The sequence below is a fragment of the Pleurodeles waltl genome, chromosome 1_2, assembly GCF_031143425.1.
Source record: "Pleurodeles waltl isolate 20211129_DDA chromosome 1_2, aPleWal1.hap1.20221129, whole genome shotgun sequence".
Taxonomy (NCBI): Eukaryota; Metazoa; Chordata; class Amphibia; order Caudata; family Salamandridae; genus Pleurodeles; species Pleurodeles waltl.
In genome coordinates, this window is record NC_090437.1 from 175746547 (window position 1) to 175765221 (window position 18675).

Genomic DNA, 18675 nt, shown 5'->3' on the forward strand with positions numbered 1-18675 from the left:
AAGCACTCGCTTCCTTGGTCAAGAACAACCTGGAACTGGAAAAAATTGAAATAGTTTGGATCCCTTTGTACTCATTTTCCAGGCTTAGGTTGTGTATCCAAAGTCTGAGGTCCTAGAACCAGTTTATGATAGTTTCCTTTCAAATATAATTTCTGTCTGTTGTGCAGTTCTAGGCTTTGGGCATGCTGATGGATCCCACTGCAGATAATGATGTTGCAGGGTCCAGGCTCCAAGCAGGAATGTCCAAAACATGTGAACAATTCAGTGTGTGATCACACAAAGTCTAGATACCATATATATGTGCCATACGTCCACCACACATATACTCACTTGACACACACACAGAATGTCAGCTCCAGGGTCTGTGTATTACATCTATGTAGAACTCACATAAGTGGGGATAGTAAGCCACACTCCCTGTGAAAGAGAAAAAAGACCTGCTGAAAACGATAAATCTGCAAAAATAGGCTCATTGCCACCACCGCTTCATGTCAAAAACCCACAACGTGGACAGTAGTCCCATGTCATTAAAGAGGACACTTTTGTTGCACCCCTCCAGGTCACGCAACAAGTTCTGGACCTTGGCTTTACCAAGGGCAGGCCTAGACCTCAGATAACATGCTAGCTGAACATGTTAGCTGGGGCAACAAAAAGTGAGAATACCTGTTTCACATGCAGTTGGGTCACTCAATCAGGGGTACACGTTGAGTACCATGGAGGGAACATTCCTGTCCCAACTGCACGTAATGATCTTAATGAGGAATTAGTTTGGGGGATCTTAACCCACAAATATGAATATGTTTTGGTTTCCTTTCTTTCGTTTACTTCATGGTTATACTGGCCTAACGTTGCTTGCTCATACTTGAGAGATAATTTTTCTATCAATCAAGACAACATATATTTCTGAAAGAGCTGAGGCGTGAGCTATGTAGTGATTAATGTGGTTACCTTTCTGCATCCACAGAGGACAATTGTGGTCAGATAGTAATTACATCATATGAAAAGGCAGTCAGTCACTCTTAAGAGGTGAGGAGACAAGTGAACGATCTGGCTGTGAGAGAAGTAATGAGAACATGGGGTTTACGAATCACAATGTCTGTGTGTTCCAGCTAAAGATCCGTAAAGGCTGAGACAAGCCGGCATGTACTGACTAGCGACAGATTTTTTTCCGATCGTTATGTAAATACAGCAGTGTAATGCCCAGTACATTATTTCTAAGCTTTATGGAAAATAAGGGCTCATACTTAGTCTTTACATTGTATCGTAGGTCACTAGGCTGAGATATAATTGGCACTAAATCGAGGGGTTTGATGACTCGGCAGTAATGGGCCCTGGACTGAATTTGGAGGGTCGGCGGTGGCCTGTCCACTTCTGTTGACAAGGGAGTAATGGTTGCCCAAAAGAGGAAGGCAAACACTTGGGTTTCCTTTGATAATTTAGTGTTTGTCTAACACTGCCTGAAGTTATCCGATAGCTGGTTAGGTAATCGCTAATTTCTGACTGGTTCTAACTATGGCATTGAGGATGAAACAAAAATGAAAATGCTTCCTTGAATACCAGGGAAGATGCGGACTTTAAGAATGTATAGCTGCCGTTTCGTCAAGATTATAAACATAATTTTCACATGCAAGTGTCGGAGTCGACCATAATTGATCCCAAAATCCTGGATGAAATAATTGTGAATTTAGTGGTGAAAAATTAACAAGTGCCTTCGCGAGTATGAATACTGAGGGATATACAGTGCTTAATTTGTAAATAAAAAGGTGCCGGTACCCAAACCCTCCTCTTAAACACGCGGCAGCTGCAATTAAATGTGCGAGCACAGAATACTGAGACAGCGTAATCCTGAAACCACCTCGGACCTCTTCAATCCCTATAAAGCCACTCCCTGTCCCTTCAGCTCACTGTAGCAGCTTTCTACTTTGTGACACTTTTTCGTTTTTCTCTTCGTCCGTCTTTCCCATATGTGTCTTGTGCAAATGCTTGAGGCACAAGGATAAGCCCCGGCCCCTCAAAAATAAGTGCCGGTGCTCAGCACCGGAAACAGCAAGCACAAATTAAGCACGATATATACCTGGCGATTACAGCAGTGTTTCTAACTAATCAGTTTCTATAACAAAATGATGCAATGAGCCTGAGGGTAATAAACTGAAATAGACTTTATTATGAAATAGAAGCCCTTAAAAATTCATCAAAGAATACCATCCTTACAATTAATATTCTGTAAAAATCTTAAAAGTGCAATATCAGAGTTTTGGCTCGAAGAGTTAGTAGTATAAAGGGGAAAATGCTTTGTGAAAAATGGAATTCACTATTGTTGTTGTGGAAGAAGGGGAAGACACATTTGTCAGTTTTTAGGGCACTCATTGGTTACTTTTGCTTTATTTGTGTACAGCCCATATTTCAGTTATATTTGTGGGATAATCATTAGTTACACAATGTGATGTATGTTATGCATTAAAGCAGATGCTACAGTGGGGAGGATGAAACTGACATCTCCAAATCAACAAGACGGGATAGAAAGCCTAAAGCAATGTTCCCCTGGGATGGTGGCAAATTGTGATGTGTTTCTTTACAGCGAGTATTAAGCATGGTTGTTTAAACAGATCCCCTAAGGCATAGTCTGATGAACTATGACTGGCATTTTGCTTTCAGAAGAGAGATATAGTTCTTGGAAGCAAGTTTTCTTTTATTGCTGGTCAGAGCAAGACTAAGGCCTTTGTATACAGTTGCCTAGGGGTACCACCGCAAATGATAAATAGAGGGGGACAGATTGCCATAAATGAAGGTTCAAATTGTTACTGTTGTGAGGCAAATGACGGTGTCAAATCAGCAAACTATTATGTTGCATGGGGTTTTGAACATTCTTGCACTGGGGCTGTTTCTGGTCTGTTGTGGTGGCTGATCACGAGATTTGTGGGTTGATCGTGGAGGTGAAAGATTTATGAACATCTGTGCCCTTTAGCAGGCTGGAAGCTAGGGACATTGTCTTTCAAGCAGCGAACAAACAAAGTCCAGTAATGCTCATATGTATGTGCATCACGGATCCTGTGTGGATTAAATTTCACTAACACAGGTGGAAATTTTGAATCAAACTCTTTACAGTGTTGCTAAAGATTGACCCACATCAAGGCCCTCTACAAAATAGTGATAGCACCAAAGGTCTGGCCAGCAGAATGTGCGAGTCAGTGGTGAGACTGGGCGTTGCTGTGAGCGTACTGCAATGCCTGAAGCCACCACTGTGAAGGCAGCGGCGGAACAGCTGTCAACCCCATTGACCATCATCAACCAGCGTTAATGTCAGCCAAGAATAACAATAGGGATTGCATTTCTCTAAATATTTCCTGCCATCTGACCATCGCGACCTCTTGAGCAATCATACCCAATGCATATCATGGACGTGGGTCAATCACAGACCAAGCCAGGGCAAATGTCAGGCCTGCACATGGCCCAGCAATGGCACTGTAGCTACTGGTTGGTGGTTGTGTTGCTTTGCTAATGGAAGCTCCCATCCTCTTCATCATGAGGCATACAGTTCAACAGGAGATTAATTGTGATTATAGAGAAGTGGCCACCTTGTCTCTTTTTTACTGGTGACGGTTGCACTTAAATGAACACAACAACCAGACTGGTTAAAAAATGTTCTTCTCTTTTTTTTATTTTTTTTTATTCACCTTTTACTTGTTTTAAATAGCTCCCCTATTTACAATTAAAAATGTAAAAGCTAAACAGGCCCCTAAAATACCTGGACAAAGAACACCAAAGACACTACATACATCATTGATGCCACTCTAAATTGTCAGCCAGATACTGCTCCCCGGATAAAGATGATTTAGTATGTGAGGGTAGCAACATAGAGACAAAAGGCGATGGGCGTATTGGCTCCTTGATGGTTCGTTCATCAGTTGAATATGCTTTACTCAATACGGTTAATGTAGCGGCAAAGATAAGAGATTACGGTACACAGGAATGGATTCCCTCCTGTGAACTAAGCTGGCATCTGGAAAGAGTGTGTAGAAAAGGGACTGTCTGCTTAATTTTTGCCGTGGCTGTATGTGGGGAACCTCAACAAACATTTTTGGGGACCTGGACTTATTTTTCATGATCAGACTTTGACCCACAACAGGCGAGATAGAATGCCAGAAAAGGGTGAAAGAAGTAGGAAGAGAAAGATAGGTAAATTATGACAAAGGGTGAAAGCAGGCACAAACAACCAAAAGTGAGAAAAACAGACAAGGGTTGGTGGAAAAAGAAGGTCTGAGGCGAAATCAAGACTGTGCTGCTTCGATATTTAGGAACCCCAGCATTCAGCAGTGGTGGGCTTCTAAGGCAAGCTTTCAGTCTCTGCACTTACATTTTTAGGTCGAGCTTGCAAGCGCTCTGACCTGTTGTTATCTATCCGTGGGCTTTTAACCACGCCCACCGCACGCCCATCACTATCACTCGTTAATGGGCTTGCCTTTCAAAAATTCTTTTTTATCATTGATAAATGCTTTACGTTTGTCCCTCCTTGGGACAGTTTTGTTGCCGCCTTGGCCATTGACCCTGTTACATGGATAATTGCACGTTTGCTGATATTTTTGACTGCAAGCAAACTTCTTTTTCCTTTTCTATCTCGCCTTCGCGCTCATACTCATGGCTGCCATGGCACTGTGAATCGGCTTGCTTATGTCAACTGTTTTACTTTTCATTTTCAATTTATGCGGCAAGGAAAGTCCAGTTCGGAATTTACAACGCTAATAGCTCTAACTCGAGCAAACGCAAGACCCATTACATTGCAAATGCTTGTTTATTTTTGTCCACATTAAGCACTGCTTATTCAGATTGGCATTATTAACTCTTATTAGGTAGGGGTCAGGTGGCAATACCAGTGCTTTACATAAACCAGTCTCACAGCTCTGGAATCAATCATCCAGTAGTACAAAATGTGAAATCTATCCCTTTTTAACATAAATGAAGGGGAAGCTGCCAAGGAGAGCGGAAAGAGAAGAGAATGCAATTTATAAGTAATTACCACTTTGTTAAGGCAAATGCCTCTTACTCTCACAGTGCAAAGGAGACAGCGGAGGAAGTGTGCTGACCAACTGCATCCAGTTGAAAGCTGTAATGAGGGCAGCAAATTTGTGAATGGCACTTGATCAGACCAGTGGATAAAGAGGGCTGCCCGGAAGGCCCTGTATGTATTTGTACGTGTTATATTTATGCATTTTATGAAAACAATTGACTGGTGAGACAGATAAAGCCGTCTCTAGGAAAGACGTAAAAAACGAAATAAAACAGAACAAATTAGGTACCCTTGTTTAAACGTCTGAGATATGGATCTTTAGCCAAAGCTGAACAAACATAACCTGCGTTCACAAATCCGTTTTGCATCTAATGTACGTTCTGTAGAAAATGCAGCCATTCCATGTGGGTTTTGAGCTGCTTTTTCAGATGAACATTTGTTCTCCTATTAACACATGGCTATAAAAAGCATCGCACACTGTGGACTCAAAGCAGTCACAAGGCCCTCAGGGTATATTTTCACGTTGGTTACACAATGACAGTGTTGGCTTTGTGTCAGCCTGTGTTTTCGGTAATTATTGTTAGCTAAGCTCGTAGCAGCAGGCCAGTATCAGTGATACTAAGGCAGGCACAAAGGTTTACTTGTTCCCCCCGCTCCGGTGCCTTGTCCGTGCACGCGCCCTGGGAACAACACTCGAGAGGGGCCTTCTATCTGCATCCAGAGGCCCTCGGCCACTAGTGAAGGTCATGGGAAAGACCACACAGCTAAAATGTTTCATGGGGGGAGGCGGGGGACCAAGGAGTGTGGAATGCTCTCTATATTAATACAAATTTGCCATGATTTGCCCCACCTTCTGGAAGGTTTTTGCCCATTGGCTTATGTGGTGTGGCAACTCACTGGTATAGCAGACTGTGGGTGGAAGGTGCCACAACATGATATTTACTAGGGGAGACAATAGATGAGGTAAATCGTTCGAGGCCTGTTCCTCCCCACCGAGCCCCTTCCATTGGGATAACCCACACCCCGTAGACAGCAGTCTGTCTAGCATCCAATTCAGCAAAGCACTGATTGAAACAGTGAAAGTTTGTGCCATACTCAAACTGCATAACATATAACAAATGCGACGTATATTTCTGCCACGATGATGTGGTTTCACCACTTCCACATAAAACAAGCTTTCTCAGTGGGAGAAAAGCAACCAAAATGGATGACAGTATGATGGGGCAGAACAGATAAATGCCAGTAGTTTTATTTCTGGAACTAAAAACATCGGACAGTGACCTCACCGAAGCACTGCTGCTGCTATTCTTCAGTGATGTCAGACCTTCTGAACAAATAATCCTTTGTCATGCTATATTGGCTCGAACATAGAGCAGCATTTAAGGAAAGATTCAAAGTTACACACTGATTTCCTGGGTACAGCGCTGAAGACAGGCACCAGTGAACAATAGCGTAGTTGGTTTGAAAGATCTTCGTTGGTTTGCGGTTTCAGGAGGAATCAAACTCCTTGTTAACGATGGGAAATGGGTTTCTGATTAGAGGCAAAGTTTTAGGGAAAAGGAGTATAAATAGAGATAATCCTGCTTGATGGTCAGAGAAAGGCTGTTTTCTTCAAGGAAGCCAGAGGTCTGGGCTAAGGCTGCTCTTTCAATGAGTTTGCTCATATCAACTTCACTCAACTGTAATCCCAGATCAAATTCAATCTCATCTCACACTTATCCCTTCATGATCACATCTCAACACCAGCTCAACCTCAACATCTTCCTCACTTCATCCTTAGCCCCACCTCAAACTTCTTATCTCACCCTTGTCAACTTAACTTCAGCTCACTCATACTTTGCCTCAATTTTACTACACCTCAACTTCACAGCAACCCCATACCCCTCCCAATTTCAACCTCATCCCAACCCCATCCTGCTTGTCTTCCTTATCATCACCATCACATCACCCTTGCTTTGACTTCCCATCAAATCAACTTCACTTTAACCTTACTTTAACTTAACTATTCTTCAAAAGTATCTCACCTTATCCTCATTTATCCTCAACCTTACCCCATCCTCGCCGCAACCCATCTCCAACCTATCCTTCACGTTGCATCCACCTCATCTCAGCCTCACTTCCCCCAACTTCCCCTCTAGCTAAACCTTACCTCATCTCACTCCCATTCCTCAAAACTACCTGCCTCAGTCTTGCTTAACCTCTCCCTCAACTCAACTTGAATTTCACATCTCCCCCCTCGTACCACCTCTCAACCTCATGTACATCTTGGCACTCCTCTTTTTCTCAACCTCATTTCACTCCACCCTTACATACCTCACACCTTCTTTGGCTTTTTTGTACAGATTAAGATGGCCTCATGTCAGGGGTTTCCCTGAATCTCTGATTTCATTGTACTTGGTCAATTGTTACTATTGTCTAAATAGTTTTTTCTGAATTGCCTTTTTTATACCTCAAAATTTTGACCTATAAAATACCACTTGGGACGTTGCTGAGGTTGCACTTGAAGCAAAGGTAAAATTCAGTGACAGTAAACTTCCCGAAGGTCGAACTTGGAGTGTTGGCGAGGTGGGGTTGAGGTTATGTTGAGTTGAGGATGTGAACATGAAGACGTGGGGTTAAACTGAAGTGAGGTTGAAGTGAGTGTGTGGTGGCAGGTGCTACAATCACATCAATTGTGTGTGAGCTTGCACTTGTGCTTTTTGTGCTGTAAAAGTTCTGTGCATGTGAGGGGAGATTACACTGCTGCAGCACGTGCTGCACCTGTCCTCTATGTGTGAAGAGACACGCGCTGATGGGGCCGCCTACTCTGTACTTGGTTCTGCGTGCTAGGGGAGCTTGCACTGCTGCCACTCACGCAGCTCCTTGGCTATGTTAGTGGAGCTTGGAAAAGATTTTGCCAATGCAAAAGCCAAACTGATTAGAATTCCCAGTGTTTTCTGTACCCAGTGCACCGATTTAACTACATTTCCATATAACTTTGGAGATGACACATGTGACACACATTTTACTATCTGCTGCATAAGTTCTACATGACAACAAAAGATATGTTGAGCTCAAAAGGATCCAAAGTTGCAAAAGGTAACTTGGCACCTTTTAACTACTCATTGCTGCGTTCAGGGATTCGGTCCAAAATCTGCAGAAGGGAAAAATAATATCCTTTCCACCATGTAAAGTTGCGTGCCACTATTCATGTCAATGATTTCACTTAGTGCATGGAGACTGTAAAAGATTCTGCATGTTTTAGACTCTGAGTTTTAAACCTTACAATAGCTCCCAATAGCTCCCAATTCCTTTAATGTTTCTTATTGTACAGAGATGCTGTTAGATACCTTTCCACCAGGTCATTGAATAAACCCGACACCTTCCTCCAAATGGCAGGTTTTAAAACATCGAAGGAATCGTTTAATGAAAAGATAAGGATGCAAAATTGGAAAAGCAGAGGTGGTCTTAAGAAAGTTTAAAAGAACTGAGGGAAGGATTATGGACACCGTAAATAGGGAAATGTGTGCTTATCTTTTTGAGTTGAGGATGTTGGACTCTGGAAGGATGTTTTGGTGAAGAAGGAGATGATAATTTATGGTGGTTTCTGGCTCCCCTATCTATCAGTCCTGATGAAGACCCTGATGGAGCATTGATTTGGCCCAGGAGTGTTAAGGGTTCGAAACGTCGACGATATTGCTCTTGCCTGGATTGGTTTGGACTATTTGTGGAGAGAATTTAGAATGGGGGATAGGACTCCATATATATCATTTTTTCTGGAGAAATAATAGGTTGATTTAAATGTGGTGAAAAGTTGAACCAACATGCTTTTTTGTCTTTTAAGTGTTTTTTTATTTATTTTTTAAAGTTGTTTCTTGGAATGGTTTAAAGGGTTTCAATTCCTATCCTTTACTATTGCACATGAGCACTTTACATCTTTTACACTGGTCTTTTCTCTCTTTTTTCTATGATAGAATGGGGTGTTATGAACTGTATTTAATGAAATTATTTATGTGATAAGTTATGATTAAAAATAATTTTGGGGAAATAATTTGAAGGGTAATGGTAGGTATGTATATGTAAGTGCTTTAGTTATATGCCTAGGGGTGTTGTTTTGTAATTAATGTTTTAAAACATGGCTGGGGCGCCCAGAACAAAGGAGGCACTCTTTGGTTACAAGAGGGGTGTATGTGTAGTATGTGTAGGCTTATTGTCTGCTCAGTGTAACATGTGTTTTACACATACTTTTTCATGGGACGTAGAAAGGACAATGTTAATAGAAAGTGTTCTTGTATTTCCCAGCAACATAAAGGCAGGTGTTGTTGGCAAATACTATTTTGAACAGGGTCTGCCTGAAATATATAATATTATTGTTTTTCTTAAAACACACTATACCTTCTTTAGGGTTTGGAAGCCTTCATATCAACACGATTTTTTAATTTAGTTTATGTGCTAAAATGACAAAATAACAAACCAAAATTAATGTGAGGTGTTGCATACTTTGTTCCTATGCCAGTAGACCCGATTCAGGTGGGGGACTCCCGATTTGTTAAGCCAAAAATGGTTTTATTTTGGCTGGCTTTCCCCTTGAAGTTGCCTCTCCTTCAATAGAAGTGAGTGAGAGAAATACATTCTCACTTTTTTTTAAAGATCTCCCACTTTGTTTACTTAAAATGTTGGCAAGTTTGCTAAAATGTCACATCATTGGAGTGGATTTACCAAGAGCTCTGATACGTTTTAATATTGATGATTTTAGAGGCCTTTGGCTGCTGGGTTTCAAGCCTCCGTCTCACATCTGCCTTGGTAAGCACCAGAGGCCTTGTGATTAAGAGATATTGTTCATGAATCTCTATTCTTGTCCTAGTCTGTCTTCCAGCTTGTTTATTCTAGTTCTCGTCAATGCCTTTAAAAGGGCCAGCTCCGCTGCCTTGGAATGGAGCTACGGTTTCGCCGGGCCCCTTTGTTAAAGCTTTTAAGTGTATTTACAGGAAATATATGGCGCCAGACGAGGAGCACTCGACGCTCAGTAATGGGCACGTGGTAAGTGAGGCAAGGTGCATGGGACTGAGCTTCGGTCCCGTGAAATATCCCTCTCTTTTTTCCAACGGAGCTTCTCCTTATCAGGTGTCTTTGACTGAGACATTTAGTTTAACCGCTGCGTGCGTTTCTTATTTCTTTCGTTTGAAGCTGTGGACTTAGGCTACCTGTGTGTGCTGCTCGTAATGCTCCTAGAACTAACCGCAAAGCACTTCCTAATTCAAGTCTGGCTTGACCGTGCAGGTGTGTGAGACCTATTGTCAGTGTTTTAAATGGGCAGGTACTGTCCAGTACTGAAAGGGAGAGAGAGTACCCGCGCTTCCCAGCCCTGGTGCAGTGCATTCAACATACTTGCCAATACATCTGATTGAGGCGGAATACTCGATTTTTGCAGCCAAAATGGTTTTGTTTTGGCTGCCTCCGCTTCAATGGAAGTCAATTAATGGCAGAAATACGTTCTCCGATTATCTTTTTTTCAAATCTCCAACTTTCCTCTTCTAAAATGTTGGTATGCATGATTTAGTGAGAGAGTATTGGCACCTACTCGGAATAGTGAGTACCACTTCCATATTTCCATTTGAAGCCCTGCACTGCCTACTGTCGCCTGTGCATCAACATGTACATGGAATGGGCTTAGCTCCACCGAGAGAAATAGTCTCACCTCCCAGCTGGGTGTTGCGCGCATGATTCCGCCTTCTATAGGGCGAGCGCACCCATGCTTTTTATTTAGCCCACCCTGATGGTTCTGACACTGTTCACTTTCCTTTCTACTCAATGGATATTTCACTGATCACGAATTTCATGTTACCTACTTCAAGATTCTGTGTACATATTGTGCGTTTAGCTACCACACAAAATGCATTTATCTCCATACAATTAAATGCTCCCAATTGTGTCCTGTGTGGAAAATAACCCACTTCCTTTCTTTTCCTTCTAATGCACCCCTTTCTAAAAGTTGTACCCTGGGACTCCTTCGTTGCCTACTGACCGTGTATGTTTAGGTGCTCTGCCTCCATAGCTTGCTGTTTACCCTGACATTCCAGTGCAGCCATCCTTCACGTTCCTTCTCTTCCTCTCCTCCTCCTCCCTCCTCTCCTGCTCCTCTCCTCCTCCTAATGCAGTCACTGAGCTTTAGTTTGATGACCCCGTGGGGGCCTCTGGGGAGAGTGAACTAAGTTTGGTTTGAACTCCTGTCCAGGCAGCTGTGGCCGGGCTGTGTACTGTAAATACTACACCAATAAGCCTGCAAGCACCGCTTGGTTAAAAACAAAAACAGAAATGAGCGCAGAGGGCCAACTTCGTTTAGGCTGCCAAATACCAAGGCTCGCCAGTCTTGTTTCCACCTCATGCCCCTTTCTCTCACCACCTTCCGCTTCCTGCATATTTATCGCACTCTTTCCTTCCCTCTTTTCTTTCTCTCGATTCTGATTTTCTCTTTCAATGTCAAAGTCTCAGATGTAAAATAAGTCCTGATTATTGACGGAGACGCCACTTGCGCCACTGGCACAAATTAAGCCCTGCTGTGCAGATTTTATCTAATGCCTTGATTTATGAGGGGGATTACTTGGCAACCTGACAAAAGGCAAGAGGAATGCAGAGGAGTAAGCATGTGGGCGTACTGTCTGCTTCTTGTGACCGACGCAGTCCAAAGAATGTTACTCTGTGAGAGGGCAGTGGTTTAAGGGCCTTATTTAGAGTTTGGTTGACCAGATATACTGTCAAAAAGCAGCAGATGGCCCGTTTGCCGCACTACAAGTGCCATAGGCTAAAATGCCCTTGTAATAAGGTGGGCAGGATAGCTGCCATGTGTGTGATGGAGCATCGCGTCCTAAGTTTGAAGATTAAACAATGGAACCGTGGGTTTGATTGAAAAATAAACTTTATGCAGCATTTGGAGTGGGTGTTCCTACTGGAGGCAAGCAATTGCCACTCGGGCAAGACAGCTCGTTGGGTTGAGTGCTGGTGAAGAGAACCAGTACATGCAAGTGCATCTTTCCTCATCGCGCTTCTGCCACATACGTACAGGGTTTGCCTAACTGTCCAGGCAGGGATAACTCTGTGTTTCAGCCATTCTACTCTCTGTTTCACCCATTCTATCCCCCAGCAGAGGAATAAACTATCCCTAAAATGTTGCCTGGGGAGGCAAACTCTCACTTCACTGGCTCCCTGGTGCTAGTTTGAACCCCTATTATTGGGAGTCGATAGCAGGCCTGCATTTGGGCCTTCCCATGCTTATGCTCCCTACTGGGCTTGGGGCTGGGATGTACCTTTTTGCTGACCAGTCCTGGAGTAATCTTCACTAGAGGACAGGCGTATTCTTTGGCCACGAAAGGAAAGAGGAGAAATCTGAAATTCTTCTGCTTACTCCAAATACTCACTGGACAAATCTGGCATTTGAAACCAGAAGGCAAAGTAACATATTTAGGCCTAAATTAGAATTTAGCAAACAGGATACTCCGTCACAACATGACGGATATTCTATTTCACATATTACAGTTGCCATAGGCTATAAAACACTTGTAAAACCACAGATGGGACACGTGCCACGTTTGTGAAGGAGTATCCTGCCTGCCTTACTCTAAACAAAGCCCACAGTTAAATCAGGTGAGCAGATACTCAAAGCCTCTTTACAAGAATTACTTGAAATAAGAAGATTGAAGGACAGGATTGCTTCTCGCTCTTCCAGACTGATAGACACTAGAGGCCCTATTTAGAGTTTGGCAGACAGGAAAGTTTGTCAAAACATCATGAATATCCCACTTGCTGTATTACAGGTGCCAGAATCTATAATCAGGGCCATTGGAATTATGCGAGTGTGCAGCTGCAGCGCTTTTTGCATACTTATAGATTTTCCGTATTAGCTATATCATCCATCACTTGCTGCATAATCTGTAGATTTTAACAACAAAAATATTTTTTAGCACAAACGGTTCAAAAGTTACTAAAACGCAGGAACACATGCTGCCATGCAGTGCAAGTCCCTTTCCAAAGCTTGACTGGTTACCTCTCTGTTGCTAATTGCTAGACTTTGGGGTTGAACTGGTACTAAACAGATGCAACAAATACCCAGACAGTGTCAACAAGTGTAAAAATGAAAAAAGTAATGAAGTAATACTATCACACAATGTGCTTCATTAGGCTGTATAATTTGTCTTTTCTTGACGCATAATTTTATCAACACCGCTGTATAATTTGGTCCTCCCCTGCAACATAAATCCAATAGCTGTATCTATAATGCACTTGTAATATGGTGGATGGGATATCTGCTATGTTTGTGACTCAGAATCTCATCCTCCAAACTCTAAATAAAACCCCTGATGTTTAAATCTGTGGTCCTCAATAAACTTCCAAATTAGGTTTGATTTGTTTATAAAACCTGTCAAACTCGGAGGCATCTCTGACCTAGACCTACAGCTATATGTCTGGGAGCACACAAGTAGATATCTGCAGTGAATAATCATGTGCACACACTGTGAGAGGTAAACTGGTGTGACTGCTTGGAATAAACCAGTAGTGAGATAGCATGTGGACCAGGGAGGTACATTTTAATAGTGCACCCGGGCCACACTGTGAGGGGCACTTCACCACAATTAGTCAGGGGCAACTCCTCCATTAGGGCGGAAAAGCGTTGCCCTCCCGCCAGCAGCAGCAGCTGCAAACCTTTTACCAAACAATGATAATAAACTGTGTTTATTATCGTTGTTTGGTTAAAGGGCGGGGCCACGGGGGTGATGAGCAGTAAGGGGTCGTGCTCAGCACTCTCCCTCAGAGCGCATGTGTGTTTGGCCGGAGGTCTCGGGTCGGCAAAACACACATGCGCAGTAGGCTGTCTCCAGCACAGCAACACAGTTGCCGGGCTGGAGAGACCCTGCACAGGCTCCCAGTCTGCCTGGGAGCGCCCTAGCTGGACACTCCCAGCCAATCCTGATGCTGCTTTGAGCAGCATCAGGATTGGCCACATGGCAGGCTGAGAGCCTGTGCCTGCAGCGAGGAGAAGCAGGAGCGGAGCATCGCGCAACTTTAAGGTACGTTTAAAAAAAATATGTTTTAATTTGATTTTAATCCCCTTCGGCCCTCCCCCACACGTCGCCCGCCCCTTCTGCTTCCCATAAGCCACTCCTGCAATTAGTGCCTATTTTTTACTACACAAACAAGATTTGAGTGGCTCAATTCCCTTGCTTGCATTGGAGTCCATGGCATAGAAAAGTCATTTGGCATAGAAATGTCAATACAGTTTAGTTACAACTTTTTTGACATATTGATTGCCTTGACCTTTCATAGCGATTGTTTCTGTTTTAGACAATTGTCATGTGGCTTTGTGCTTTGTGCAATTTTTAGTGGAAGGTGGTGATATGACTCAAGTACTCCAGCCAGTAAGAGTAGTGCCATCAAGAAAGATTACCAAAGATGACAAAGCCTTAACCTTTTTACACTCTTAGGGTCAAATGTACTAAACGCTGGTCACAAAAATACTAGACAAATTTGCCATCAGTATTTTTGCGACAAGTATGATATTTTGTGAACCAATCCACGTACTAGTAGGATGGTTTGCAAAGTACCAAGTCATAGTTGGGTGCCTTCGACCTACTCTATGAATGTTAATGAGGTAGGTTGCAAATTGTGACTCCAACAATTTGCCACTATTACCGGGATGGTGGCCTACTAGGGCCAGCAGACCACCATGTCTGTGATTGCTTTTAAATAAAGCAATCTTTTTTTGAATGCAGCCTGGTTTCCTTAAATGAAAATGGTACGTGTTAAAAAAAACAATATACAAAGATTCTTTAAGACTATGCAGTGGTGCATGAGACTTCTGACTACTCTTAAAAAGTATTTTTGTCATGATTCACATTGGGGAAGTGGTTCCTTGTCGACCCCTTCCCATTTACGAATAAGTTACCACTATTTGGATGTAGTCAGTAAAATATTATTTTTGGCACTTGATTTTGGGCTCAAAACATCAAAATATCCTCTTTCGAATGCTGTTTGAAAGGGACGCCCTAAACACGTCCCTTCCAAATACCAATTTGGTATGTAGTTACAGTTTGTGTTTGGTACACACTAAAAGGCCATTTTGCGGTGACAGCCCATCCAATTTTGCAAATGGAACCCTTTGCAACCTCAAAAAGCCCTGGTACATCTTACCCTTATTGCCTTGCCCAGCCTATCAATTTCTTTTGGTAGACTTTGTGAAATGAGAGGATATCTGTAACCCTGCTATATAAACGCCTTGTCAGAGGTAGCAAACATTATTATAGTACAATACTTCAAATCTCTCCGGGTCACACTGGGACTGTTTGCTTTCGCGCAACTTTGCCAGCTTGTTTGAACTCGCAGCCAGAAGGTTATTGTACAGAAGGGAAAACAGAACGGTACCTCATGATCAACCAGGTCAACGCATCAGAGGAAGGTCACACTTTATTAAAAAAAATAAGCATCAAAGACATCTTTAAATGAATTAGCCTACGCAGCAGAACGAATGGAAAAACGACTAGAGGAGAAGAGGCGAACATTCTGCCACAGAACTCGGCCCTTATCTGTCATCGGTTTGTAAACACTGGACGCTAGCTCTTGCAGCATAGTTGGCCCAGGGATTGTCCGGGTCTGTGTTGGCTCGACAGCTCTGCTTATCTGGAGTTACTGTGCATCATCCATTTGGAATCCAAGCTTTAAACCTGACTTCCCTCAAAAACATAACTCCTGCCTTTGTTCTGTCAGTCCCTTGGCACGTGAGGGCGTTTTCGAGAAGGTTCTGCCATGGGGGTTAATGGAAGCCAATTTCAGGTTATATCCTTCTGTAAAATATATAGAAATATACATATATTTTTATTTTTAATGCTTGGTGTGTTAATAGCACAGCCAAGGCTCCATGGGGTATCAAAGCACTGTATACAGGCCATAGGCATGTGGCAGAGAGATCAAAGGTGGCAATTTAACAAAGAGCGAACATCATAAATGTTATGTGTATTTATTTTAATTTGGCCATAGAATTCATGCGATGTGGACCAGTGGTTCAGTGAGGCCGCACTGTTAGCATGATTCTGACATTATCAGTGGAAAGTCTTGACCAGGACCAGCCAGGCCTTTCCCCGGCGGGCTGGAGCCTTTGGAAGGTTTTGAAAGCCCAGGGCCGCGCCTAGTGTTACTGTCACTTTCCCTAGCTCCATGAGGTTAAGTGCAGCAGGCGGGGGAGTCCTCAAGAGAGAGAGAAAGAGGAAGGGAGAGGGAAGGTAGAGAGAAAGTGATCAGAGACTAAGGAGGGAGAGAAGCAGAGAGAAATAATGAATCGATGTAAAGAGAGAGATTGCAGGAGCTGGGCTGGTTTGAACATTTCTGTCAGGGCAGCTTTTGGTTCACTAGTTCGGCCTTGATTTTTTCTCCTAAAAAAGTATATAGCAAATTTCTTGTTCGAAATAGGCCAAATTCATTGTGGGTTGATGTAGAAGTAGGGGTTCCAAGCAGCATTTAAGCAACAAAACTAAAGCACAAGTTGTCCCATCAAACACAACCCCATAAATCACACTTCCACTGACAGCTTACTATTCTTGATCAAGAGTGTTAACGGTTGTGCCCCTTGGAGTAGTCCCTTTTTAATAAAATCATGCGTGTATCTTCAAATTCCAGGAGTCGTTCTTTATTAGCGATGTGTTCCTCATTGCACCCATTCCTTATTTCATTTTAGCAAATAAAACATATATTGTACACTGCTGCTGGATTCTATTCTTTGTTACACTGAACCCCTTATAGCATACTTTCAGATAATCCAAATTCAAGAACTTCGGTAATTCCTGTTGAAGTATTGCTGCATATGTCTTCGTGCAGGTTTCATAAAACTAGCCTGGTAGACATCCTCAAAACAGTACATATTGTGTGGAATCCCTGAGATGCACCACAAAAACTGATCATGCTATTCGTTCAGATAATCATGGTCCCTTTGCATGTGGGGGTGATGGGAAGAGTCTTCTCTTCCAAAGGCTCAGAGAATCCCTGATGGCTCCCGAAGCCTTCGGAAGGGGTAAATGGGTGGAACTGCCACACCACTAGACCCCACCATTCCACCACAGTCAATCTTTCTCTATGCCTGTTCATGGTAAAACCAGGCAGCAAATATATCAACTCAAATCTAAATTGGTTAATGTTTTTAAGCTACTGGAAGGGATGGGGATCCCACAATCTTATGTGGTATCTCTGCTTTATCTCCTACCGTGTAATAGACATCTGGGTAGCAGAAGGCAGAACCATGGTGGAGAAGACTATCGCCCAAGATCAGTCTTACACAAGAAGTTGGGCACCGCTCTGGTGCCTTGTCAGAGGGGTAGCCCAAAAGATTCTCTCTAAGTCAGACATGAGATGCAAGAGAAACATGCTTTGGTTTCTGAGGATAATCCTTCCCTCAATGACCCTCATGCCTCTTTATTTTGCCCAGTCCCACCCTTGCTTCCATAATGCTCTAATAGATCTGTCAAAGAAGGTGCAACTCTTTGGAGGTTGATTGCGGAATCAGACAATTACATCTTTTAGCTCGTTATTTTGTATTGTAGGGAATCCATATCTGATACCCAAAGACATGGTGCAAGTTATGTAGTGGGGGATGTTATAGATAAATGGTTTTCAGTCTATGGGGTATCCGTGAGGGTACACAAGGTCCTAGAGTGGTACTGAGGGGTAGCTTGTGGAGGTACTTGCCCACAGTGGGGAGGGACACACTCCTGATACTAGAGGTGGAGGACCAGACCAAGTATGCCCCCATGAAGGCAATTTTTCTTTCCAAAATTTGATTTACGTCTAAGAAATACAGGCAAACGTTCAGGGACAGCCACACACTCCCGAACCAGTTTTGGGTGGACTTATTAGATTATGCTAGCAAGGCACTGAAGGGCTGAGTGAGGGCAGCAAGGTAATGGGCTGTACAACCTGATTATGAGGGAGCACATGTTCAATTTTTGTCTTCCACAGCTGTGGCAACTTCCTGGTAGAGAGCAAATTGACTGGTCCCAGTGAAGTGTTCTGAGAAGGCGGACGTCTGGGCCAGCACCAGAGTGTCTAAGAAGGTATCTGGGGAGGGACTCCTAAAAGGGTGATCAGGGTTCCCACCGAAAGAAAGAGGAGGGGGATAAAAAGGAGGAGGCTCTTATTACGACTTGGGTGAAGCCGCGGATGCCATCATACCGCCAGTGCTTGCGGTATGATTGCCACCCTATTAGGAGTTTTCTGCTGGGCCAGCGGACGAGAACAGCGTTTCCGCCCGCTGGCCCAGGTGAAAACTCATAACAACATTGAAGCCAGCTCGTAATCGAGCCGACGGCAATGTTGAGGTGTGTCGGGTGCAGCAGCACCTGTTGCACATTTCACTGCCCGCGTGGGGGATCCTGTACTGCCCATGCCAAGTGCATGGGCAGTGCAGGGGCCCCCAGGGGCCCCTCGATGCCACCGTTCCGTCAGCCTGTCCATGGCGGTGTTTACCGCCATGGAAAGGCTGGTGGATGGGGACTCGTAAGCCCTGGCAGATTACAACCACCGGGACTGCCAGGCTGCAGGCTGGCTGCAGGCTGGCTGCAGGCTGGCTGCAGCCTGGCGGTGTCGGCGGTATGACCGTGACAGATCAGCCAGGGTCATAATGGGGCTGTTGTATCTGCCTGTCTGCGGCGGTCTGA

The 18675-nt window shown here is 43.6% G+C and overlaps 1 protein-coding gene across 2 annotated transcripts in view; it reads left to right on the forward strand.

Annotated features, from left to right (window-relative positions):
• The window catches only part of RBPMS (RNA binding protein, mRNA processing factor), a 693723-nt gene that overhangs the window by 202870 nt on the left and 472178 nt on the right, over nt 1-18675 (forward strand). Inside the window, exon 1 of one of the 2 annotated variants that reach the window (XM_069237369.1) lies at nt 9929-10024. The exons of the other annotated variant lie outside the window; for it this stretch is intronic. Within the exon in view, the coding sequence (XP_069093470.1) occupies nt 9980-10024 (45 nt within the window). The 5' untranslated portion in view covers nt 9929-9979. Of the gene's footprint in view, nt 1-9928; nt 10025-18675 lie in introns of those variants that run through there. 2 annotated transcript variants of the gene reach the window in all.